The 27,528-nt window shown below is 39.5% G+C and overlaps 1 protein-coding gene across 1 annotated transcript in view; it reads right to left on the reverse strand.

Moving 5' to 3' along the window:
* Window positions 1–27,528, reverse strand: part of ppp2r3c (protein phosphatase 2, regulatory subunit B'', gamma) — a 29,515-nt gene that overhangs the window by 1,054 nt on the left and 933 nt on the right. Inside the window, exons 2-11 of the mRNA XM_073039969.1 lie at window positions 19,551–19,678; window positions 19,171–19,275; window positions 16,547–16,659; window positions 16,092–16,189; window positions 15,931–16,001; window positions 15,694–15,826; window positions 12,971–13,026; window positions 12,803–12,878; window positions 12,570–12,706; window positions 10,303–10,440 (exon numbers count right to left, since the gene is read on the reverse strand). Of these exons, the coding sequence (XP_072896070.1) occupies window positions 10,303–10,440; window positions 12,570–12,706; window positions 12,803–12,878; window positions 12,971–13,026; window positions 15,694–15,826; window positions 15,931–16,001; window positions 16,092–16,189; window positions 16,547–16,659; window positions 19,171–19,275; window positions 19,551–19,678 (1,055 nt within the window). The remainder of the gene's footprint in view (window positions 1–10,302; window positions 10,441–12,569; window positions 12,707–12,802; window positions 12,879–12,970; window positions 13,027–15,693; window positions 15,827–15,930; window positions 16,002–16,091; window positions 16,190–16,546; window positions 16,660–19,170; window positions 19,276–19,550; window positions 19,679–27,528) is intronic.

Here is a 27,528-nt window from a genome sequence, read left to right on the forward strand (position 1 = left end):
ACTGAACTTTTTCTCTAGAGACCTGGACTAATCCTTCAGGTTCAAATTCCACTAGAAGAGTTTCAGAATTTAAAAGAAATCTTGAAATAAAAAAGCTCAGCAAAAGTGCCCAAGGAATATTAATTTGCATGAAAACTGAAGAGCTTTGCTAATGTCAGGGAGGGAACAAATCTGCCTTGTATGTGATTTCAGCTTCACACTAATGTTTGGCCCACCTGTTACTACATGGCCATTAAATCATCAAAAAGTAGATAGCCTTTTATGCAATTTTTCAAGGCATTATTCTGCAAAGCATCCCTTGTTGATAAATTGAACCTGGTACCAAAGTCTCCAGCTTACATTCATTCATAATTAGGTCTATGAGACAATATCCCAAGCACCTTTCAGCATCATCACAGTGGAGTCTTGATTATTGGAAGATCTCAATACTAGCCTTACTCGAAGTTATATATCAGCAGGTTGAATAACAATGAACTCTTGTGCTGATTCTCACCTCCCTTTATGAGGCACCACTTAGAGAAGCCACTAAAATAACGTACTTTGGGTGGGGATTTCATATTCCATCACTGAGGATGGTTTGGTACCTAGAGAATCTGGCCAAACCCCGAAGGATGTTGCTGTCAGAATGAGGCTGCAGCAGATGGCTCTTTACCTTTATGGGTTGTTCAAAAAAAGCCTGACCATAGTCAATTGGACCTCAGCCAAATTACATTAACTACATCCACATCTTAAATACAACAATCTCAAACAAGCTATTGATCTGTTTGAGGATGAAAAAAAATTCATCAAGAATATAGGATATCAAAAGTTTCTTCAGATACATAAAGAGTAAAAGAGAGGTGAGTGTGGATATCAGACCGATGGAAAACGATGCTCGACAGGTAGTAATGGGGAACAATTAGTGGACCAAAGGAAAAAGTATTTTGTATCATAATATACAACAATATAGTGGAATAATATGGTGGAATTCTTCATTAAGATGGAGAGTGACATAGTTAATTCAGAAACAAAGGTTCTGAACTTAAAGAAGGGTAACTTTGAAGGTATGAGACGTGAATTAGCTAAGATAGACTGGCAAATGATACTTAAAGGGTTGACGGTGGATATGCAATGGCAAGCATTTAAAGATCGCATGGATGAACTACAACAATTGTTCATCCCAGTTTGGCAAAAGAATAAACCAGGGAAGATGGTGCACCCATGGCTGACAAGGGAAATTAGGGATAGTATCAAATCCAAAGAAGAAACATACAAATTAGCAAAAAAAAGCGGCACACCTGAGGACTGGGAGAAATTCAGAGACCAGCAGAGGAGGACAAAGGGCTTAATTAGGAAAGGGAAAAAAGATTATGAGAGAAAGCTGGCAGGGAACATAAAAACTGACTGTAAAAGCTTTTATAGATATGTGAAAAGAAAAAGATTGGTCAAAACAAATGTAGGTCCCTTACAGTCAGAAACAGGTGAATTGATCATGGGGAACAAGGATATGGCAGACCAATTAAATAACTACTTTGGTTCTGTCTTCACTAAGGAGGACATAAATAATCTTCCGGAAATAGTAAGGGACTGAGGGTCTAGTGAGATGGAGGAACTGAGGGAAATACATGTTAGTAGGGAAGTGGTGTTAGGTAAATTGAAGGGATTAAAGGCAGATAAATCCCCAGGACCAGATGGTCTGCATCCCAGAGTGCTTAAGGAAGTAGCCCAAGAAATAGTGGATGCATTAGTGATAATTTGTCAAAACTCCTTAGATTCTGGATTAGTTCCTGAGGATTGGAGGGTGGCTAATGTAACCCACTTTTTAAAAAAGGAGGGAGAGAAAAACCAAGGAATTATAGACCGGTGAGTGGTAGTGGGAAAAATGCTAGAGTCGGTTATCAAAGATGTGATAACAGCACATTTGCAAAGAGGTGAAATCATCGGACAAAGTCAGCATGGATTTGTGAAAGGAAAATCATGTCTGGCGAACCTTATAGAATTTTTTGAAGATGTAACTAGTAGAGTGGATAGGGGAGAGCCAGTGGATGTGGTATATTTAGATTTTCAAAAGGCTTTTGACAAGGTCCCACACAGGAGGTTAGTGTGCAAACTTAAAGCTCATGGTATTGGGGGTATGGTATTTATGTGGATAGAGAATTGGTTGGCAGACAGGAAGCAAAGAGTGGGAGTAAGCGGGACCTTTTCAGAACGGCAGGCAGTGACTAGTGGGGTACCGCAAGGCTCAGTGCTGGGACCCCAGTTGTTTACAATATATATTAATGATTTAGACGAGGGAACTAAATGCAGCATCTCCAAGTTTGCAGATGACACGAAGCTGGGCGGCGGTGTTAGCTGTGAGGAGGATGCAGGGTAACTTGGATAGGTTAGGTGAGTGGGCAAATTCATGGCAGATGCAATTTAATGTGGATAAATGTGAGGTTATCCACTTTGGTTGCAAGAACAGGAAAACAGATTATTATCTGAATGGTGGCCGACTAGGAAAAGGGGAGATGCAACGAGACCTGGGTGTCATTATACACCAGTCATTGAAGGTGGCATGCAGGTACAGCAGGCAGTGCAAAAGGCAAATGGTATGTTGGCATTCATAGCAAAAGGATTTGAGTACAGGAGCAGGGAGGTTCTACTGCAGTTGTACAAGGCCTTGGTGAGACCGCACCTGAGTATTGTGTGCAGTTTTGGTCCCTAATCTGAGGAAAGACATTCTTGCCATAGTAGGAGTATAAAGAAGGTTCACCAGATTGATTCCTGGGATGGCAGGACTTTCATATGAAGAAAGACTGGATCGACTAGGCTTATACTCACTGGAATTTAGAAGATTGAGGGGGGATCTTATTGAAACGTATAAAATTCTAAAGGGATTGGACAGGTTAGATGCAGGAAGATTGTTTCCGATGTTGGGGAAGTCCAGAACGCGGGGTCACAGTTTAAGGATAAAGGGGAAGCCTTTTAGGACCGAGATGAGGAAAAACTTCTTCACACAGAGAGTGGTGAATCTGTGGAATTCTCTGCCACAGGAAACAGTTGAGGCTGGTTCATTAGCTATATTTAAGAGGAAGTTAGATATGGCCCTTGTGGCTAAAGGGATCGGGGGTATGGAGAGAAAGCAGGTACAGGGTTCTGAGTTGGATGATCAGCCATGCTCATACTAAATGGCGGTGCAGGCTCAAAAGGCTGAATGGCCTACTCCTGCACCTATTCTCTATGTTTCTATGTATCAGTCTTTACTGTGGAAGACACTAGCAGTATGGTGGAAGTTCCAGGTGTCGGGGACAAGAAGTGTGTGAAGTTACCATAACGAGAGTGAAGGTTCTTGGGAAACTGAAAGGTCTGAAGGTAGATAAGTCACTTAGTCCAGATGGTGTACACCCCAGAGTTTTGAAAGAGGTGGCTGAAGAGATCGTGGAGGCATTAGTAATGATCTTTCAAGAATAACTAGATTCTGGACTGGTTCCAGAAGACAGGAAAATTGTGAATGTCGCTCCACTCTTCAAGATGGGAGAGAGGCAGAAGAAAGGAAACTATAGGCCAGTTAGTCTTATCTCAATGGTTGGGAAGGTGTTGGAGTCAATTATTCAGGAATGATGTCTCAAGGGACTTGGAGGCTCATGATAAAGTAAGCAGTAGTCAGCATGGTTTCCTCAGGAAAAATCTTGCATAACAAATTCATTGGAACTCTTTGAAGAGGTAACAAGCAGGACAGACGAAGGAGAATTGGTTGATGTTGTGTACTTGAATTTTCAGAAGGCCTTTGACAAGGTGCCACACGAGGCTGCCTAACAAGTTATGAGCCCATAGTATTACAGGAAAGATTCAAGCATGGTTAAAGTCTTGGTGAGACAAAGAGTGGGAATAAAGGGAGCCACAGGGCTCTGTGTTGGGACGGATTCTTTTTACTTTATATGTCAATGATTTAGATGATGAACTTGATGGCTTTGTTGTACAGTTTGCAGACGATATGAAGATAGGTGGTGATGCAGGCAGTTTTGAGGAAGTAGAGAGGCTACAGAAGGACTTAGACTAGGAGAATGGGCAAAGAAATGGCAGATGGTATACAGTGTCAGGAAGTAAATGGTAGAAGAAATAAAAGGGTTGACTATTTTCTAAATGGAGAGAAAATACAAAAAACTGGGCTCAAAGGGACTTGGGAGTCCTTGTGCAGGATTCCCTAAAGTTTAATTTGCAGGTGGATGTGATGTTAACATTCATTTCAAGAGGACTAGAATATAAAAGCAAAGATGTAATGTTGAAACTTTATAAAACACTGGTGAGGCCTCACCTGGAATATTATGAGCATGTCTGGGCCCCTTAGATAGGATGTGCTGAAACTAGAGAGGATTCAAAGGCGGTTCATAAAAATGATTCCAGCATTGAATAGCTTGTCATATGAAGAATGTTTGATGACTCTGGGCCTGTATTCAGTAGAATTCAGAAGAATGAGGGGTGACCTCATTGAAACCTATTGAATGGTGAAAGGCCTTGATAGAGTGGATGTGGAGAAGATGTTTCCTATGGTGGGAGAGTCTAAGACCACAGGACAGAGCCTCAAAATAGAGAGAGTCGTCCTTTTAGAACGGAGATGAAGAGGAATTTCTTTAGCCAGAGAGTGGAGAATCTGAAATTCTTTGCCACAGGCAGCTGTGGAGGCAACTCTTTATGTATATTTAAGGCAGGGGTTGATAGATTCTTAATTGGTCAGAGCATGAAGGGATACAGGTAGAAGGCAGGAGATTGGAGCCGACAGATAAATTAGATCAGCCAGGATGAAATGGCAGAGCAGACTCGATGGGCTGAATGGCCTAATTCTGCTCCTGCACCTTAAGGTAAGAATGTAACTCTTGTGGTGGTACTAAACAAATCAGCCTGATCAGCATAAAGGAGTGAGCCGAGCTGGCTTGGCCCAGCCTGAACCTAAGCATTCACTGGAATATATACTGCACCTGACCCAAACCCAATACGTACAGCTGGGCTCCAGCAGGTTTTAGTCCTCACCAATCTACTATTAGCTGATACATCTGTTAATGACACATCAGTATTTGTAATCATTACAATCCTTCTGGAGAGGCCATTTTCAAAAGGTGGGAGCTTTGTGCAGTAATACCACCATGTTGAGTGTTTCAGATCAACAGGTCCACTGTTTTACAACTTAGCTCTCAAAACACTGTGCCCATCAAAGACATTAATGGAAAACATTTCAATGTCCTGTTTCCACTGCAAAGGTACTGCCTAATGTTCTGAATATCCCCAGTGTTTTGATTTCATTTTAGATTTACAGCAACTGCAGTTTTTTGCTTTTCAATTAACGTGGGTAACTTCACAAAGGTCTGCACCTTTAGAAGCAAAAGACCCCCACACTCTAATGTAAAGTCTGCAGAGGTTTCCATCATCCTGACTTGAAAATGAAATTCTGTTCTCTCTCTTGCTTGATCAAAATCTTGGAATATGTAATGCAACATCATTCTGTGCACATGTTTCAAATGTACACTGAACAATTGGCTTTTAATTCAGAGATTACAGCATTTTATAATATAAACAGGTCCTTTGGTGTACAAAACCTGTGCAGGACATGGTGTCAATTAAGCTAATTCCTTCAGTTTACACCTGGAGCTATCCCTCCATTCTATCCATATTCTTGTGCTTATCTAAAAGCCTCTTGAATGCCACTATCATCTCCATCACCACCAGCATCGCCAGAAGCACATTGCAGATACTACCATTCTGTAAAAAAAAACCTACCCTGTACATTTCTGAAATATTCCCCTAACCTTAAAATTATGTCTTCAAGCATTTGACATTTCTACCCCGGAATGACTCTATCTGTGCCTCTCATAATGTTATAAACTTCTATCGGGTTTCCTCTCAGCCTCCAAAACTCCAGAGTAAATGATATGTTTGTCCAATCTCTCCTTACTAACAAGAATATAAAACATAGGAGCATAATTAGATCACTTAGCCTATTGAGTCTGCTCCAACATTCCATCATGGCTGATTTATTATTCCTTTCAAACCCATTCTTCTGCCTTCTCTCCACAACCTTTGACACCCTGATTAACCAAGAACCTATCAAACTCCGCATTAAGTATACTCAATGACTTGGTCTCCACAGCTGTCTGTGACAAATTCTAGATTTACCATCTAGCTAAAGTGATTGCTTCTCATCTCTGCTATAGATGCCCCTCTATTCTGAGGCTGTGATTTCTGGTCCTAGACTAACCCAAAGACTCACCCACTTTAGGAAACATCCTCTCAACATCCACTCTATGTAGGCCTTTCAATATTCGATAGGTTTCAATTAATCTACCCCATTCTTCTGAACTCCAATGAGTACAAATCCAGAGCTATCAAGCATTCCTCATACATTAACCCTTTCATTTCTTGAATCAATCAGATGAACCTCCTCTGCTCACAATGCCCCAAGTGTGGTCTGACCAATACCTTATAAAGGGTCAGCTTCATATCCTTGCTCTTATATTTTAGTCCTCTTGAAATAAATGTTAACATTACATTTGCCTTCCTTACCACTGATTCAACTTGCAAGTTAACCTTTAGGGAACTCGGAACGAGGATTCCCAAGTCCCTTTGCACCTTTGATTTTTGAATTTTCTCCCCAGTTAGAAAATAGTCCACACCTTTATTCTTTTTACCAAAGTGCATGACCATACACTTCCCTACACAATATTCTATCTGCCACTTCATTGCTCATTCTCCCAATCTGTGCAAGTCTTTCTGTAGACTCCCTGCTTTCTCAACACTGCCTGCCCCTCCACCTATCTTTGTGTTGTCTGCAAACTTGGCCACAAATTCATTATTTCCATCATGCAAATCATTGCCATTCAATATGAAAAGAAGGTGACCTGTGGCGAACGCCACTAGTCACTGGCAGCCAGCCAGAATAGGCCCCCTTTATTACAACTCTTTGCCTCCTGCCAGTCAGCCAATCTTCTATTGATGCTAGTATATTTCCTATAACATCCTGGGCTCTTATCTTGTTAAGCGGCCTTCTAAAAATCCAAGTATACAATATCCACTGACCCTCCTTTGTCTATTCTGCTAGTTATTTCCTCAAAGAATTATGACAGATTGTCAAGCAAGATTTCCCCTCAAGGAAACCATGCTGTCTATAGTCTATTTTACCATGCACTTCTAAGTACCCTGAAACCTCATCCTTAATAATGGACTCCAACATCGTTCCAATCACTGATGTCAGGCTAACTGGCCTATAGTTTTATTTCTTCTGCCTCTTTTCCTTTTTAAAGAGTTGGGTGACATTTGCAATTTTCCAGTCCTCCGAAACCACTCCAGAATTTACTGATTTTTGAAAGATCATTATTAATGCCTCCACAATCTCTTCAGCCACCCCTTTCAGAACCCTGAATATAGTCTATCTGGTCTAGGTGACATCTCCCTTCGGACATTTCAGCTTTCCAAACACTTAGCAACAACCCTCAGTTCTGCCCCATGATGCTCTCAAACTTCTGGCATTCTGTTAGTGTCTTCCACAGTGAAGATTAAAACACAATACTTGTGACATACATTTGCTATTCCTTCATCCTCCATTACATCCTCTCCAGCATCATTTTCTGGTGATTCACTCTCGACTCTCTTTTACTCTTTATATATCTGAAAATAACCATTAGTATTCTCTTTAATATTATTAGCTAGCTTACCTTCATATCTCATCTTTTCTCTCCTTCTGGTTTTTTAGTTGCCTTCTGTTGGTTTTTAAAAGCTTCCCAATCCTCTAACTCTCCACTGTTTTTGCTATTGTATATGCCATCTCTTTTGAATTATGCTGTCTTTGACTTTCCTTGTCAACCACAGTTGCTTCATCCTCTCTTTAGAATACTTCATCTTTGGGTTGTATTTATTCTGCACCTTCTGAATTGCCCTCAGAAACGCCATCCATTGCTGTTCAGCCATCATCTCTACTAGTGTCCCCTTCCAATCAACTTTGACCAGCTCCTCTCTCATGCCTCTGTAATTCCCTTTACTCCATTGAAACATTGATACATCCGATTTTAGCTTCTCCTTCACAGCCTGCAGGGTAAATTCTAACATATTATCATCGCTGCTTTCAATGGATTTCTTTACCTTAAACTAAACAAATCTGATTCATTACACAACATCCAATCCATAATTGGCTTTCCCTAAGTGGGTTCAACCACAGGCTGTTCTAAAAATTCCCTCTCTTGGGATCCAGCAGCAACCTGATTTTCCCAATCTACTTGCATACTGAAACCCCCCATGACTATCGTTAACTTATTACATGCCTTTTCTATTTCCCATTGATATTTATATCCTACATCCTGGCTACTGTTTGGAGGCTTGTACATAACTCCCATCAGGGTCATTTCCCCCTTGTTGTTTCTTAACTCTACACACAAGGATCCCACATACTATGTCACCTTTTTCTAAGGATTTGATTTCAATTTTTACCAACAGAGCCACTCCACCCCCTCTGCCTACCTTTCAATACAAGGTGTATCCTTGGATGTTAAGTTCCCAACTATTTTTTCAGCCACGATTCAGTGATGCCTGCAACATCAAACAACACATGCAAAATGCTGGGGGAACTCAGCAGGCCAGGCAACATCTATAGAAAAATGTAGTCAATGTTTAAAGCCAAGTCCTTCAGCAGGCCCACAACATCATATCTGCCAATCCCTAAGTGCTCTACATGATCATCTACCTTATTCCATAAACAGCATGTTATCTAATACATCTTCAGTACTCTATTCATCACCTTTTCAATTTTGCCCCCATTTTACACTTCTGCTCATGCCATTGACAGGAACTTTGCCCTGCCATCTGCCTGGCCTTCCTCACAATTGCGTTGTATACCAATTGCCCCATCATCAGCCCTATCACTCTGGTTCCTTTCCTTCTGAAAACTTAAGTTTAAATTCTCCTCAACAGCTCTAACAAACCTACCTGCAAAGATTTTGCACCCTCCTCCCCATATTAATCCTTTTTGTACAGGTCACACTTTCCCCAGAAGAGATACCAATGATCCAGAAATCTGAAACCCTGCCTCCTGCACTACTTCCTCAGCCACTTATTCATCTGTACTATCATCCTATTCCTGCACTCACTAGTTTGTGGTACTGGGAGTAAGAGTAACCCACAGCTTCAGCCACTTCTCCAACTCCCTATACTCACTGTGCAGGACCTCTTCCCCCTCTCTACCTACAGTACGTCATTGGTGCCAATATGCAACACAACCTCTGGCTGCTCATCCTCCTTCTTGAGAATCTTCTATACCCATTCCGAGACATCCTGATGTTGGGTGAACTTCCTGCAGATATAATCATCAGCGAGGCCATTAGGTACTCTGAAAGCCCACATCTCACAGGAGGAGCATTCTACTATCATCCTGCCTACGCTTGTTATACCTCTAACTTCTCAAACTCAGGCTCTGGCCTGGGCCTGTTCTCACCCAGGCCTGTGGAGCTAAAGCCTGACCACTCCAACAATGGCCACTCTGCTTAAACTTTGGCCCAGTAAACCTCTTCTGAATCCTCTGCATCCTTCCTGTAATGGGATGACCAGAAATGCACACACTAATCCAAGTGCAGCCTAACCAAACTTTCAAGCAACTGCATCATGTCTTCTTGACTCTTATGATTTATGCCTTAGCGATGAAGGCAACTGTTACCATATGCCTTCTTTACCATGATCTACTTGCTTTTATTACTTAGTGACACAATGCTTAAATAATTTAATGGTGAAAATAATGGATGCGTACTGTGTAAACAGATTTAGGTATTACTATATATATAGTGAAAACAATCTTAACTAAATTAGAGTTAACAATATATCACACTAAAGAATATATAAAGCTGGCATGCTCAGAAGATTGGTGGTGCAAGACTAGCAGAATTTTTGTACTACTGGATGTTATTCCCTATTAACATCGCAACACACATCATTTTATTAAACTTCTGAGTAATATATTTATAACTTTTCTGATAAGCCAACTAAGTTCAATGGGAGTGTAGGAAATGGGGTCCAAGTGAGTTGAAAGAGAGCATGAGAAACATCACCCAGTGAGGAGCCAGATTTCAGAACTGCAGGAATTCTGAACAGTTGAATAATACATTACTGGAGTTTTATTGTAATCTAATGATTAAATAACTTGGGGATTAAACACTAATTCATCTTTGAGAACTTGGGAGGTGGGAAGGCCAAGTAGTAGAATGAAAAGTCCCATATGATAGAGCATTGATGGCAAATGATTCATGTGGTTCCATGGTGAACAGTATTATCTAGAGCATTTGTTAAACTTAAACCAATCTCAACACTTACTCTGAAAAAAAAATTGAGGGAAAAAACATTTAGGTATCCTTTATTTTCCATGTCTAATAACTTAAAGATATACTGGAGTGCAGCAGGTTCCTTTCGATTCTCCAAAGCAAGAACAAAGTCTAGGTAAGTCTTGTAATCCTGGGAAAAAATGCAAAAAAAAAGATAACGTGACATCTATCTAACCTATGATTCGCAAAGATATATTACACATAAATATTAAGCATGGTATTAATATGGTAAACAAAAATTAGTCAATTTCTCTCACGCATCATTTTCATTTCTCTTTTTATTTACTGAGCAGAGACATTTTCCTTCTCTGTAGTTTCAGTAAGAATACTAACATTTTAAAATGACAACTGACCAACAAGCCTAACAAGAAACAATAACCAAAAGCAAAAGAGGAAAGGAATGTGATGACTGGAAATCTGAAACGTATACTGAAATAGTGGAAACATTCAGTCAGAAAGTATTTCAACTGATACTTCACTGGAGTATTGAAGAAGAAGGTTAATTCCCTAACAAGTTTTAATTTGACACAAAATATAGTGAAGCAGGATGGGGAGAGAACAAGAAATATGACAATAGGAAATAATAAATTACAAAAACAAGAAAGAAGAGCCCAGAGGAAATGTAACTGTGAATAAGAATCTTTACTAAATGCTGCTGTCTAAAGAAAGCAATGATCATGCTTTGAGTGTGCTGAAATCATAAGACAATGAAGTTAGTTAAACAAGAAGTTGAGACGTTGTTCCTCAACCTTTTTGCCTGAGAGAAACAGGAAGCCAAGGAAAGAAATGCTAGTGGAAAAGTGACAGGCACCAGGAAATTCAGTCAAGTTTGCCAACTGAATGGATGTTCTGCAACACGAGCAGGGATGACAGTGTATGAAATGCAAAGTACAACAAATAAATTGTTATTTCACCTGGAAAGCACATTTGGGACCCTACACAGTGGCAAGAAAGGAAGCCAAATGATGGTAGCGACTGAGGAGTGGGCCAAGGTGTTACCATAGGAACAACTACTTCAGAATGCTGAAAAGAGTGAGAGAAGTATATTTGGTGGTGGCATCAAACTAGGAACACAGAAGATTGAAGGATGGTCATATAGAGGTGTACAAGATCAAGAACGATATAGTTAAAGTGAACACACAATCTTTTTCCAGGACTCAAAGTTACAGGGCATAGGTTTAAGGTGAGAGGTGAAAGATTTCAAAGGGTCCTGAGGGGCAACTTCTTCATTTAGTGGGTACTGCGTATAATGGAATGAGTGGAGACTGGTACAATAATAACATTTGTAAGACATGTGGAAAAGTATAAAAATAGGAGGGTGTTAGAAAGACGAGTCAAATGTGGGCAAATGGGACTAGTTTGGTGCCACTATGACCAGCATGGACGAGAAGGTCCGAAGGGCCATTTTCATGTTGTGTTACTCTGTGACTGTTGGTAAAATGATAGAGCATTATCTATTGAATGTGAAGAATGAACCTCCTTTAATTTATTAATTTCTCAGGACTGGTGTCACTGGCAAGGGCAGCATTTGTTGCTCATGCTCATCTCTAACTGCCTTTGAAAAGATGATCATGACTCACCAGCTGCAATCCTTCTGGTGAAGGCATCCAGCAGTGCTTTAAGGTTAGGAGATTCAGATGTTATGCTCAGAGAAGATGAAGGACTGGTGATTTGAAGGGGAATATATAGGTGGTGCTTTCTGAAGTACAATCAGAAAGCTGTGAGAGTCAATAGATGTTGGCTGTAAAGATCACCCTGAGATGAAAAATGGGCATATGAAGGGAAAGCGAGATCCAGAAAAGGACCATGGCTTCCTTTAACCCATAATAAATGAGTAGGGGAAAAAAACCTGCTTAACAATAACCATATATGACAAATACTGGAGTTTTAATACACAATATACCTTGTCACATTAGATAATAGTTGTTTGATACAAGTCATTTGTCTTCTAATAGTAATCAGACATTCTTACTGGAGCTAAAACATTAAAGAGCTTAATATTTTTAAAGTATACTATCAGAGAATTACAATGGGTTTATGCACAAACTAGGGTAAGTACATTAAAATAGCATGTTTAATTCTGAATCTACTATGTCCAGCATTAATAATCTATGAAGTGTTCGCAAGTCATACAACTATTATTTATTACAATAGAAGTTAATATTTTGTGATGGATGCAATGATGGGATTCCATTTCATTAAGAAAGGAAAAATACCAACTAAAACAAATTGTTACAGGTTGAATTTGTAAACAGTTACCATTTCTCCTTCGTATGTTAGACACTCCTGAAAGACCCGATCCAAAAACACTCCTGTAAGAGTTCCAGTACCGTAACGTGACAGTTCTTCTTTGCTGAGCATTCCATTGTGATCTTTATCTAGATTTAAGTATTGTCCTAAGATGTAAACAAAATTATATTAGAAAAATGTGATTATAAGATTATAACCCACTTATCACAAATATAAAGTTCATGTATACATCCACCACATACCATACACTCTCAATGCAGAAGGAGCAGAAAACCAGTTTGATTCTTGACTTTCTTTGGACAGCTCCTCATCCCTGAGCTACAAATAAAAGCGCCAAGGCAAAAGCAGTTACAATCTTTAAATTATATAAATAAATTAGATTTGAAATTAAATTTTTATTGATGTTTTACCTCCAACAGATCATCCAGAAAGCTGCAGGCCAAAATATCTTGGATTTTTATCTTGCCTAGAAGGATATTAAATAAGACAGTTTTGTATTGAACAATTGTATCAGCTTACATACAGTACCATGCAAAAGAGTTAAGCATATATATATATATATATAGATACCGTAGTTAGGGCACCCAAAACATTTGCACAGCACTGTAGTAATATTATGTACTGCTGCTGCCGAATAAAAAAAAATCATGACACGTGAGTGATGATAAACCTGATTCTGATATGGGTCTCTACTGTGGACTGAGAGTGGGAAGGGAACAGGGAGAGGGGAATCATGTTTGGGAAAAAGGAGGGAGTGAGAAGCTCCAGAGAGACATTCTATAACGATCAATAAAACAATTGTTTGGAATCAAATGACCTCGCCTGAGGGCTGGGTGTGTCTGCACCCGCTCCACACCCTGCCTCTGGCGCTCCTATGTCAACTGTCCCTCACCTCCCTCCCATAGTGCTCCACCCTTGCCATTCCCAACATCCTTTGCTCCTACCAGATTTACAAACTTGCTGTCTGCTCCACTTTGACAGATACAATAATGTCCAAAAGTCTTAGCTACGCATATGTGCATAGTCTCAGCATGTGCCTAAGACTTTTGCACAATACTGTACATAAAAATAATCTAAAGTTAAAGGGTTTGAATCAGACACCAACTTACTGCAATTTCAGTTCCGATCAATTCTATCCATCAAATACCACAAGGATAAAGGAGTGAATTTATACCTAGAGCCAGAGGATGTAAATAAAGTACTGGGACCGCTACTTTTCATATTATTTAGATAATGGAATTGATGGCTTTGTGGCAAAATTTGCAGATGTTACCAAGATAAGTGGAGAGGTAGGTAGTGCTGAGGAAGCAATGCAATTGCAGTAGGACTTAAGACAAATTAGCAGAATGGGCAAAAAAGTGGCAGACAGAATACAGTGTTGGGAAATGTATGATAATGCATTTTGGTAAAGGGAACAATAGTGCGGACTATTATCTAAATGGGATGAAGGTTCAAACATCAGAGGTGGAGAAGGATTTAGGAGTCCTCATGCAAGACTCCCAGAAGGTTAATTTACAGGTTGAGTCTGTGGTAAAGAAGGAGAATGCAATGTTGGCACTTATTTCAAGGGGAATAGAATATAAAGTCAGGAGATAATGCTGAGCCTTTATAAGACACTAGTCAGGCTGCACTTAAGAGTACTGCCAACAGTTTTAGGCCTGATATCTCAGAATCTGTTGTTATTGGAGAAAATCCAGAGGAGGTTCACGAGGATGATTCTGGGAATGAAGGGGTTAGTATATGAGGAACATTTGGTAGCTTTGGGCCTGTACTCATGGGAATTCAGAAGAATGTGGGGGGGGGGGGGAATCTCATTGAAACCTACTGAATGTTGAAAGGACTAGATAGGGTGGATGTGGAGAGGATGTTTCCTGTGGTGGGGGAATCCAGAATTAGAGGGTACAGCCTCAGAATTGAGGGGCGACCCTTTAGGACAGAGGTAAGGAGGAATTATTTTTAGCCAGAGAGCAGTAAATCTGTGGAATGCTCTGCCACAGACTGCGGTGGAGGCCAAGTCCATGGGTATATTTGAAGCAGAAGTCGATCATTTCCTGATCAGTAAGGGCATCAATGGCAAGAGGGCAGGTGTTTGAGGTTGAGTGGGATCCGGGATCAGCCATGATGGAATGGAGAGCAGACTCAATGGGCTGAATGGCCTAATTCTGCTTCTCTGTCTTATGGTCTTGAGTACTAAATGAGTATTAGATGGCATAATTTGTAAGCCTGCAGATGAACAGAAAAAATGGCGGAGCTGCGGATAGTGAAGGAAGTTGTCAGCGGGATACAGATCAGCAGCAATATGCGCTAAGAAATGTTTAATCCTGGAAAGTGTGAGGTGTTGCACTTTTGACAGGTAAGGGGAAAGTATCCAGTAAACTCTAATGCCAAATACTGATGTGAACACCAGGTCTGTGAGGATTTCAAAGCAACGTCATGTATTCTTGCAATCATCTAGCTGGCGCCAAACAACAAGACATGATTCTTGTGAAAATATCGCACAGCTCTCAGATTATAAAGCATAAACGTTGCTGTTTGTTTGTCAGTAAAGGTAATCATTATGTATCTTTTTTATTATGGGTGGGTTTAAAGAATTGAGGTCAGCACTACATGCTGTATGAGAAGGATTATCTATTCAGCACTTCCAGCTGGAAATTATAGTGTCAAAATTAGATGGAGACTGTATTGGACTGGCAAAAGAAGAATCCCCTAAAAGGTGAGGGCTCAGACCTTGAGTTTATTCAAAACAATGGATGGATGGATTTCTGGATACTAAACGAAATCAAGGAACTGGGACAGTGCATATACAAAGATAGAGCTGATGTTGACTATCAGCCTTGTCATTGTTAAATGGTGGAGGAAACTTGAAGGATGAAGTGGCCTATTCTTACTCCTACTTATCATGTTTCAGCCAAAAGCTTATGTACATGAATCCCAGTCTGAGAATATTATGAATCTATTGGATAGTGCAACTGTTTAACACCATCTTAGCAGCACGAGGACAAAAATAAATAATACGTTGGCCAATCATAGTGACAGTGCTAATTACCATAATTGCTCACATAATCTACAATGGATATTCAAAAATAACAAAAACATTTGAATATAATGAAATATATAGTAGCATATAACTCACCTGTTCTGAGTGGATCAAGAAAGAAGAAAAATTTTCTAACAGCTGTGCACACATAGAATGAATAGAAGGACTTCTCTAAGCCATCAAGCTGTGGTAAAGTTGGAATCAGCTCCAAAATGTAATTTTCCAAGTCCTGATGGTATAATTTAGTAGGTGTTAATGTTTCATAGACACAACATATAGCATTAAAGGGGAATCATTTTAATTTAACCGTCAAGTCTGAGCAGATATACTTACAGATTCACGAAGATATCCTTGACCTGCTACGTCATACAAACTGAGACCTATTCTTGTTTGATGCAGCCAAACTGAAATGCAAAGTTTTAGTATGTTATAAATAACTGAATATTCAGTTAAAATAGAGATGAATGTAAATTTATAGCTTATAATTCTATTACCTTTTCGCATGACATAATTGAAGAACTGCATGATGGAAATCCTCCCATATGGATCATTGTGCAAAAGTTTTGCAAATATCTTAGCTGCGAAGAACTGTCTGTTGGAATTCATTAAAATGCAATACAAAAGCTCGAATAAATTAAAATGCCATAAGAGTAACATTTAAAGTATATGCTTCCATTTTAACTTCATATGATGAAGCTGGATAATTCTACACATAATCATAACTTCGGACCACTGAAGCAAGTAGCAAGACACCAACCACTTTTTGAGAGTTTTCAGTTGTGCAGGCTACTTCAACTGAAGTAGCAGCTTTATTCAACTAAGAATTACTTTGATTTAATTTAAGCTAGGTCAAGTTACAAAGTATTATAAAGTTACAAATTATTTTAATTAAAATACACTGAATTCCTTTGTTTTACAGTAGCTCAAAAGATATACACAAGACACTTACTTGCATTTCTGTCCTGCCTTTTCTTTGACCTGCAGAAAATTTTCATAATTTATCATTGCTTCCTCTCCTAGCAAAGGAGGGGTTTGATGTTTGTCTAGGTGAAACCACAGATTCTACAAAACAAAATTGAACAAGAATAAACTCAACTATTTCAGATTCAAAGTATTTGTTACGGAACCTGGAACACAGATTAAACACTGGCTTTGGCATTGTGTTGTTAATCCAAAAGAAATCTGACATGCATTAGCAGAACCACAAACTTCTGCAATCCAAAATATTTGTGTTAAATTTCTGTCAGCAAATTAAACTATAGATTCTGTTAGAGCTACTATTTGCAAACCATGAAAGCCAAATACTAAAGCAATTTACCAAGAATGCCATCCTTTTGTGATAACTAGTCTGAATTATCTAGGCTCAAACTACCATGTCATATGGCTAAGCACAACTCCAATGCCATCTTCAAATTTGCCCACGACACCACTGTTGTTGGATGAATCAGAGAAGGCAATGAGTCAGCTTACTAGAGCAAGATAGGGTACTTGATTACACAGTGCCATAACAATAACCTCTCGCTCAATGCCAGCAAAACTAAAGAGCTGATTTTTGACTTCAAGAAGGGGAAAGAGGCCAACCATGTGCCAGTCTATAACGAGAGATCAACAGCGGAGTGAGTCAATATCTTTCAATTCCTGGGAATTAACATACCAGATGACTCGTCTTAGGCCCAGCACACCAATGCAACTAGAAGGAAAGCGCTAACATTTTTTCTTTCTTCGGAGGTTAAGAAGGTTCGACTTGTCACCAAACATTCGAACAGGGTACCTCAGTAGCATTGCAGTTAGTGTGACGCTAATACAGCTCGGGGCATCTGAGTTCAGATTTCAATTTCGAATGTCATCTGTGAGGAGTCTGTGCTTCCTCCCCAGGGCACGTGTGGGTTTCCGCTGGGTGCTCCAGTTTCTTCCCACAGTCCAAAGGTGTACCAGTTGGCAGGTTAACTGGTCATTGTAAATTGTCCCGTGATTAGGCGAGGGTTAAATCAGGGGATGCTGGTGGCACGGCTCAAAGAGCCAGAAGGGCCTATTCTGCGCAATCTCTCTCTAAATAAACAAAAATAAATAACTTCTACAGATGTACTGCTGAAAGTATCCTGACTGGTTTCATTGTGGTTTGGTATGGCAACTCAAACATATAGGAACACAAGAAGCTACTAAGAGTAGTGGACTCTGCCCAATGAATCATGGGCACATGCCTCCCCACCACTGATGGTATCTACTGGAGGCACCGCCTCAAGAAGACAACATTGATCAAAGATCCCCACCATCCAGGCCATGCCATGTTTTTGTAGCTACCATCAGTCAGGAGATACAGAAGTCTAAGGTTATACACAAAGTTTTACTTTACAAAGGTTTTTGAAAGTGCAAGGCTGTATTCAATATGATGTCAATAAAACCAGTGTTATTTTAAAAAGGGATTTGATTGTATATTTTGCTAATGTTGGTGCTACAAATTAATTTTTCATCCTAACAGAGCAATTGATTAAAGCTACAAACATATCCATGGTTTCCATCAAAAAAAATATCAACCTACTGTGCAAAGGGTTTGATTTTCTCCAAGGCATCTAAATATCTTTATCTATCAATGCAAGTTCTAAAAACAAAGAGCAAGATTAAACTTCAAACATTTGTGCATGAATGTTTCTTCATAAGGTCAGATCTGGGCTTTTTTTTGAAGATTGAACCATATTCTCCAAGAAAGTAAATAATCCACACCCATACACGAGACATAGATACCTTCAGGCACAACCGGATAATTAGCACACTATATTTGCATCACAACAGTAGCAGACAACTCCATCAAAAAAGAATCTAAACATTTACTTTGACCATTGCCAAGTTTTCCCATTAAAAACCTGAGAGTCTTAACTGGACCATACACTAAATAACATGGCTAAAAAATGAGTGTCCAAAAGAGAGTATATCCCTAACATCCCAAAGCCTTTCTATCACTTATAGCGCACAGGTCATAATAAAACCAAACCAAACAGGAAACCGCAATCATTTATTTATTTAGATACAGTGCAGAATAGGCCTTTCAGGTCCTTTAAGCCAGGCTGCCCAGCATCTCCCGACTGAACCCTAGCATAATCACGGGACAATTTAGAATGACCAATTAACCTACCAACTGGTACATCTTTGGACGGTGGGAGGAAACTGGAGTACCCGGAGAAATTCCACGCACTCCACGGGAGGACATACAGACTCCTTATAGATGACGTCGAAATTGAACTCTGACACCTTGAGTTGTAATAGCGTCATGCTAACTGCTATGAGATTTCAGTTAACAAAACTTTAAGATGCATTTAATAAAGATCTATTGGCCTCCTTTTTAACATATGCTTTTTTTGCTGTTCAGATACACTATTAGTTACATTACTTAGCTCATGAAAAGCAAAGCTATAACAAGCTCTTGCATTTACTTCCCTACTTTCTTGTTTGTGAATCACGTACTCATGAATAAGTATGCCAATGAGGTAGGTATCAAATATTAATCACACATTATGGTACATTACCCAACAACGGTATCATCAATCATAGTCTCATAAAAGTAAAGATTTTTCATACCTGTAGCTCTTCATTATCTAATAATTCTCTACTCTTTCTTTGAAGAAATACTGCTCTGGATTCTTCTCTTAACTTCTGTAACAAAATTTCATCTTCTGCTGGAAGCTTACAGAGCATTGAAAGAGAGTTTGGAAATCTTGTTAGTTTATCCTCAGCAAAACAGTCACGATTATGAAATGCAGAAAGGAAATTACATTATTATCCAAAATCAGTTATTAAAATACAAGAAATTACTCTAATTACAGTAAAACATTTGAACCTAAATTTAAAAATAAATTTATTCTGTTTCTATGATTACACAGATATTTGAAAATATATATTGCTATTCTGCAGCTTTTATATAGAGAAAACTGTGCAAGCTGGAAATAGAAATTACTTACCCTATAATAAAATCTTGGGATGCTTTGGTAAGATAAATTGGCCATTTTCCTGTCTCCTCTCCATTCCATGTAATATTTAGTAAATAGTTCCATCTCATTATCCTTCAGTTCTTCATCTGTCTTTTTGGCTATTTCATTAAAACAAATAAAATAACACTTTCTTCAGTAAAAATATTGTGACCATTATCAACAAGCTGTTTTACATGTATTATTCAGTTATTATAAGTATCCAAATGGCTGGACATATGTAATGAATATTCTTTCACTTATTTTCTTCTGCCAAGTACATTCAAACCTTTCTCAAAATTCTATTCTTCCTCACAGCCCAATGTGAATATGGAAGAATCAGGTCAAATGACTTGCTTTGATAAGTAACCACACTATAAAAATAGGAAAATTGCATGTTTTGTATACATGCAATATTATTGTACTGTATTATCTTGCTGCTTATTTAGTTAATCAGCTTGTAGGCTACTGGACTGATACTTGCACTGTTTATTCTATGAGCTTCTACTTAGTACGGTTAAAAGAAAACAATTTTTGCTCAGATTTCCAGCATCTTCAGATTTTCTCGTTTGGAATTTCTATTTTTTTCCAGGATCAGTGACATTTCACAAATATCAGCCATTTAAAAATGGAGAAATTTAATGGGAGAAACCGGAATGGTTTCAGTACTGAGCACAAACATAGTAATGGTGTTAACTGCTCCCTTCCGACTGCCAATATTCTCTGAGTTTATGCTTAAAGATTACTTCTATCATAGTGCAGCTAATATCTATGCACAACACTGTAAGAGTAAACAAGATTAAACTCAACAAAGCTTCAGAGGCATTACGAATGTTGACAGGATGGTCCAATTTCAAATAATAATGAGTGGTGTGTTTTCTGAAACTTGCATGTTAAATTCTAATGAAAGTTGTGCATTTTACAGTTATGAAAATAGAAAGTCTGATGCAATGTATATGGACTTTTCAAATATCTTTTGAGAAACTACGACCTAGAAGCAAAATTGAAGCCAAAAGGAAGTGAAGAGCAATATAACATGTATACATGATGAGCTCTAAATCAGAAAGCAGAATGGCTGATTTTCATTTTGGATTCAATAATAGTTATGACCCATAAGGAGGTGGTATTAGGACTACTGCTCATTTTAATATATATTAATGGCCTGGAATCAGATATAAAGGACACCATTTTGAAGTCACCAATACCCTGAAATTGAGTTAACTACAAGGAGAATAGGTGCAGATATCATGGAAAAAAGAGTTGATGAAGCAAGCACACATAGCAGAAGGAATCTGACAGAAGCAGGGAGGAAAGAATGCAGTAATGCAACATAAGCAAGATGATACAATTTTAAAGGGAACTTAGGAACAATACTATCTGAGATTTCCCAAAGAATATTTTTAAAAGTGGAAGGACAAGTTATGAAGAAGAACACATAGATTTTGTATTTCTAAATACAGATATGACAATACAGAAAGGAAAGACATGCTAAATCATTATATATCACTAGTTGAGCGACTGGAGGAAATAAGAATCACATGAGTCATGCAGCACAAAAACAAGTCCTCAGCAACACACTCAAAATGCTGGAGGAACTCAGCAGATCAGGCAGCATCAATGGAAATGAATAAAGTGTTGATATTTCAGACGGCCACCCTTCTTCAGGACTGGAAAGGAAGGGTGAAGATGCCAGAATAAAATGGGGAGGGGAAGCAGGACTAACAGGAAGGTCTTTAAATGAAGCCAGATGGGTGGGAAAGGCAAAGGGCTGAAGATGAAGGAATCTCATAAGAGAAGAGAGCAGACCATGGAAGAAAGGGAAGAAAGAGGGGCACTAGGGGAAGGTGACAGGTAGGCGGGGAAAAGAAGTAAGAGGCCAGAGTGAGGAATACAAGAGGGAAAGGGGAGAAAAAATTACTACCAGAAGGAGAAATAAATGTTTAGGCCATCAGGTTAGAAGCCAGCTAGACAAAATATGAGGAGTTGCACCTCCTCCCCAAGAGTGGTTTCATCATGGCAGAAGAGAAGGCCTTGAACTGACATGTCGGAACAGTAATGGGGATAGAAATCAGGAATCTGGGATTGGCCACTGGGATATTCCACTTTTGGCAGAGGAAGCAGAGGTGCTTGACAGAGCCGTCCCTCAATATACGTCGAGTCTCACCAGTGTCCAGGTGGCCACATCAGAAACACCAGATTCTAGAAACAAGTCCAAGAGATTTGCAGGTAAAGTGTTGCCTCAGCTGGAAGGACTGTCTGGGGCCTGAATGAAGGTAAGGGAGAAGGTGAATGGGCACATGCAGCATTTCTGTCGTCTGCAGTGAGATTAGTGCTAGGAGGGAGATTAGTGGGGAGGGACAAATGGACAAGGGAATTATGGAGGGAGCAAACCCTGCAGAAAGCAGAATGGGGGTGAGAAAAATATGAGTTTGGTGGTAAGATCCTGTTCAAGATGGCAAAAGTTGTGGAGAATGATGCGTTGGATGTGGAGGCTCATGGGGTGGTAGGAAAGGACAAAAGGAACTCTATCACTATTAAGTGGGTGGGGTGAGCACGGCTGTCCGAGAAATAGAGGAGATTTGGGTGAGGGCAACATCAATAGTGGAAGGAGAAAAGAACCATTCTTTGAAAAAGGAGGATATCTCTGATATACTGGAAAGAAAAACTGCAAAAAAAGGGAACAGATGTGGCAGAAACAAAGGAACTGAGAAAAGGAAATGGCAATTTTACAGGAGATAGGGTGGAAAGAGGTATAGTCAAAATAGCCATAGAAATCGGTAGGTTTATAAAATATGTCCGTAGGCAGTTTGTCTCCAGAGATGAAGACAGAGAGATTGAGAAAAGGGAGGAAGATGTCAGAAATGAACTGTCAATATAAGGGTAAAGTGCAAGTTGAAGGTAAAGTTGATGAAATTGATGAGATCAGTCAACATGGGTGTATGAAGCAGCACCAATGTAGTCATCAAGGCAGCACAAGAAGAGATGGAAAGCATTACCAGGGAAGGCTTGGTACATAAACTATTCTAGATAGCCAATGAAAAGACAGGCATAGCTTGAGTTTGGAGAAAGTGGAAGGAGCTGAAAGAGGGTGAAGACCAGTTCTGCCAGACAGAGGAGAGTGGTGGTAGAGGGGAACTGGCTGAGTCTTTTGTTGAGAAAGAAGCAGAGAGCTTTAAGGCCTTCCAAATGGGGATATAAATGTTTAAGGACTGGACATCTATGGTGAAAATGAGGTGGTCTGGGCCAGTTGTTGAGGAAATCAGGTACATATGAAACATTGGGGATGCAGGTGGAAAGGGACTGAACCAAGGGGGATTGAATGGAGTATGTGGACACAAGTTCAGTGGGGCAGGAACAAGTAGAAACAACGGCCCTACCCGGACTGCCATGTTTGTGGATCTTGGGTAGGATAAACCTTCACCCACCATGCCATATTTATGTTTGCTCTCAACGCCACTGCTGTTGGCTGAATCAAAAGTGGTGATGAAACAACATATACAATGGTGCTAGAAAGTTTGTGAACTCTGTAGAATTTTCTCAATTTCTGCATAAATATGACCTAAAATGTGATCAGATCTTCACACAAGTTTAAAACTAGATAAAGAGAACCCAATTAAGTAAATAACACTAAAAACATTACACTTGTTCATTAACTTAATGAAAAAAAAAATCCAATATTACATGTATTTGTTGGGTAAGTATGTGTATCTCTGAGATAATACCTTCTATAAAAGCTATTTGGAGTCAGGTGTTCCAATCAATGAGATGAGATTGGAGGTGTGGGTTGTAGAGGTGCCCTTTCCTTTATTAAAAAAAGGTACACAAAGTCAGGTTACTGACAAAGCCTGCACTTCTCAAGAAAAATCTGTTTTCTGTGCACGATGCCTCAATCAAAACAAATTTCAGAGGACATTAGAAGAATTCCAGAGATGCATGAAGCTGGAAAAGGCTACAAAAGCATTTGTAAAGACCTAAATGTTCATCAGTCCACAGTAAAAGAAATTGTCTACGAACTCAGTACAGTTGTTACTCTCTCTCGGATTGGGCATCAAGCCAATGTGCAGTGCTGAAGGAGATGACAAAAGAACCTCAGGGTAACAGCAAAAGACCTGCAGAAATCTCAAGAACTTGCTAAAAGTCCCTGTTCATGTGTCCACTATAAGAAACACACTGTACAAGAATGGTGTTCATGGAACGACACCACGGAGGAAACCACAGCTCTCCACAAAATATTGCTGCATGTCTCAAGTTTGCAAAAGACCACCTGGATGTTCTACAATGCTTCTGGGACACTGTTCTGTGGACAGATGAGACAAGTGTTGAACTCTTTGGTAGAAATGCACATTATGTTTGGAAGAAAAAGGACACTGCACACCAACACCAAAACCTCATCCCAATTGTGAAGCATGATGGAAGGAGCATCATGGTTTGGGGCTGCTTTGCTGCCTCAGAGCTTAGACAGCTTGCAATTGTTGAGGAAAGAATGAATTCAAAATTGTATGGAAAAATTTTTACAGGAGAATGTCAGGGTAACAGTCTGTCACCTGAAACTTAATAAAAGTTGGATAATGTAACAAAACAGTGATTCAAAAGACAAGAGTACATAAACAACAAAATGGTTTCAAAAGAAGAAAATTCATTTTGGAATGGTTGTCAAAGTTCTGACCTTAATCCTATAGAAATGTTGTGGAAGGACCAGTCCAGGCATGGAAGCCCACCAACATCCCAGAGTTGAAGCAGTTTTTAAAAAAAAAGAGAAATGGCCTAAAATCCCTCCAAGCTGATGTGCAGGACTGATCAACAGTTACTGGAAAAGTTTGGTTAAAGTTATTGCTGTACAAGGGGGTCACATCAGTTACTGAAAGCAAAGGTTCACATACATTTTCCAACAAATACATGTAATATGGGATCTTTTTCTCAATAAATAAATGAACAAGTATAATGTATTTTTGTGTTATTTATTTAATTGGGTTCTCTTTATCTAGTTTTAGGACTTGTATGAAGATCTGATCACATTTTAGGTCATATTTATGCAGAAATTGAGAAAATTCTACAGGGTTCACAAACTGTATAGCACCACTGTAGGAGGGACAATGAAAATCTGGTTGAATGGTACAACAACAACCTCTCACTCAATGTCAGCAAAACCAAAGAGCTTATCATTGACTTCAGGAACAAGCTGCCAGAGGTCCATGAGCCAGTTCTCATCCGTGGATCAAATCGGAGAGGGTCAGTAACTTTAAATTCCTTGGTGTTACCGAATTACAGAATCTGTCCTGGAACCAGCATGCAAGTACCATCACAAAGAAGGCATAGCAGTGCCTCTACTTTCTTAGAAGTTTGCATTGATTCAGCACGTCATCCAAAACTTTGACAAACTTCTATAGATGCACAGTGGAGAGCATCATGGCCTGGAATGGAAACACCAATGCCCAGGGAGGGAAAAGTCCATAAATAGTGATGGATACAGCCCAGTCCATCACAGGCAAAGTCCTTGCCATGACTGAGCACATTTACAAGCAGTGTTGGCACAAGAAAGCAACATCCATCATCAAGGACCCCCATCGTCCAGGCCATGCTCCCTTCTTGCTACTACCTTTGGGTAGGAGGTACCAGAACCTTAGACAGAACCACACCACCAGGCTCCTCAATGCTGAACTGATTCCACAACCTATACACTAATTTTCAAAGACTCTATAACTCATATTCTCGGTATTACTTATCTACTTTCATAATTATTTTCACCGTTTGTCTTCTTCTGTACATTGGTTGTTTGTCAGTCTTTAGTATTTCATAAATTATATTGTACTGTATTTTTCTGTAAATGGCTGCAGCTAAGGAATCTCAAGGTAGTGTATGGTGACACATATGTAATTTGATAATAAACTTACTTTAAATTTTGAACATTGACGATTAAATTCCCATCTATATTAATCCCACTTACAAGCACTTAGTCTTTTATACCTGGGGGATCCAAATAGGTATTTCGTACAAAATTGGTAAGAAAAAAATTAATAGAAATGTTTAAAATCATAAAGAGCTTCGCTCAAATAAAGCAAAGACTCTCTGCTGGGAGATGGTTTATCATGTAGAGGATATACATTTAAAACAAGATGCTGAGGCTTACATTGATAATTACAGCCAGCACGGCAGCATAGTAGTTAGCGCAATGGTTTACAGTACCAGTGATAAAGGTTCAATTCCCACCGCTGTTTGTAAGGAGTTTGTACTTTTGTCCCATGACTGTGCGGGTTTCTGCTGGGTGCTCCGGTTTCCTCCCACAGGCCAAAAATGTACCAGTTAGTAGGTTAATTGGTCATTGCAAATTGTCCTGTGATTAAGCTAGGATCGTTGGATGGCCCAGCTCGAAGGGCTACTCTGTGCTGTCTCAACAAGCAACATGGAAAACATTACCATAAAGAGTAGCAGAACAAGTTTCTTGGAACATTAAAAGTGATTTTAGTAGACAATTGAAGGTAATTTCAGAACAAAGGAGAAAGAGAAATAAGAGATTCTACAGATATGGAAATCTTGAGTAACACACACAAAATGCTGGAGGAACACAGCAAGTCAGGCAACATCTACAGAGAAGAATAAAGAGTTGATGTTTTGGGCTGCAAGTCTTCATCAGGACTGGAAAGGAAGGTGGCAGAGACCAGAGGCCAGAATATGAAGGTGGTGGTGTTGGGGTGTAAAGTACAAGCTGGCAGGTATTATGCGAGGCTTGGTGAGATAGAAGATGGGTGGGTGGGGGAGGAAACGAGGGATGAAGTAAGAAGCTGGGAGGGCACAAGTGAATGAGGTTAAAGGCTGAAGGAAAAGGAATCTAATAGGGGAAGATAGTGGACCATGGAATAAAGAAGTGAACCAGAGGTGATGGATAGGTGAGAAGGTAACCAGACAGACAGACATACTTTATTGATCCCGAGGGAAATTGGGTTTCGTTACAGCCGCACCAAGAATAGTGTAAAAATATAGCAATATAAAACCATAAATAATTAAATAATAATAAGTCAATTATGCCAAGTGGAAATAAGTCCAGAACGAGCCTATTGGCTCAGGGTGTCTGACACTCCAAGGGAGGAGTTGCAAAGTTTGATGGCCACAGGCAGGAATGACTTCCTATGACGCTCAGTGTTACATCTTGGTAAAATGAGTCTCTGGCTGAATGTACTCCTGTGCCTAACCAGTACATAATGTTGTGGATAGATAGATAGATAGATACTTTATTCATCCCCATGGGGAAATTCAACATTTTTTCCAATGTCCCATACACTTATTGTAGCAAAACTAATTACATACAATACTTAACTCAGTAAAAATATGATATGCATCTAAAATCACCCTCTCAAAAAGCATTAATAATAGCTTTTAAAAAGTTCTTAAGTAGTTTACTTAAATACATTGAGTCCTAACCCTGGCACTTTAACATATCTTACTCCTGGCGGTTGAATTGTAAAGCCGAATGGCATTGGGGAGTATTGATCTCTTCATCCTGTCTGAGGAGCATTGCATCGATAGCAACCTGACGCTGAAACTGCTTCTCTGTCTCTGGATGGTGCTATGTAGAGGATGTTCAGGGTTTTCCATAATTGACCGTAGCCTACTCAGCGCTCTTCACTCTGCTACCGATGTTATACTCTCCAGTACTTTGCCCACGACAGAGCCCGCCTTCCTTACCAGCTTATTAAGACATGAGGCGTCCCTCTTCTTAATGCTGCCTCCCCAACACGCCACCACAAAGAAGAGGGCGCTCTCCACAACTGACCTATAGAACATCTTCAGCATCTCACTACAAACATTGAATGACGCCAACCTTCTAAGGATGGCATGCAACTTGGACAGCATCCTCTTTTCAGACACCACTGTCAGAGAGTCCAGTTCCACCCCCACAACATCAATGGCCTTACTAACCAGCATGGGGAATGGAAAAAGACAGCATGGGAAATGGGGAGAAGGGAGCAATTACCAG

Source organism: Hemitrygon akajei, chromosome 3 (assembly GCF_048418815.1).
Source record: "Hemitrygon akajei chromosome 3, sHemAka1.3, whole genome shotgun sequence".
In the NCBI taxonomy this organism is placed as follows: Eukaryota; Metazoa; Chordata; class Chondrichthyes; order Myliobatiformes; family Dasyatidae; genus Hemitrygon; species Hemitrygon akajei.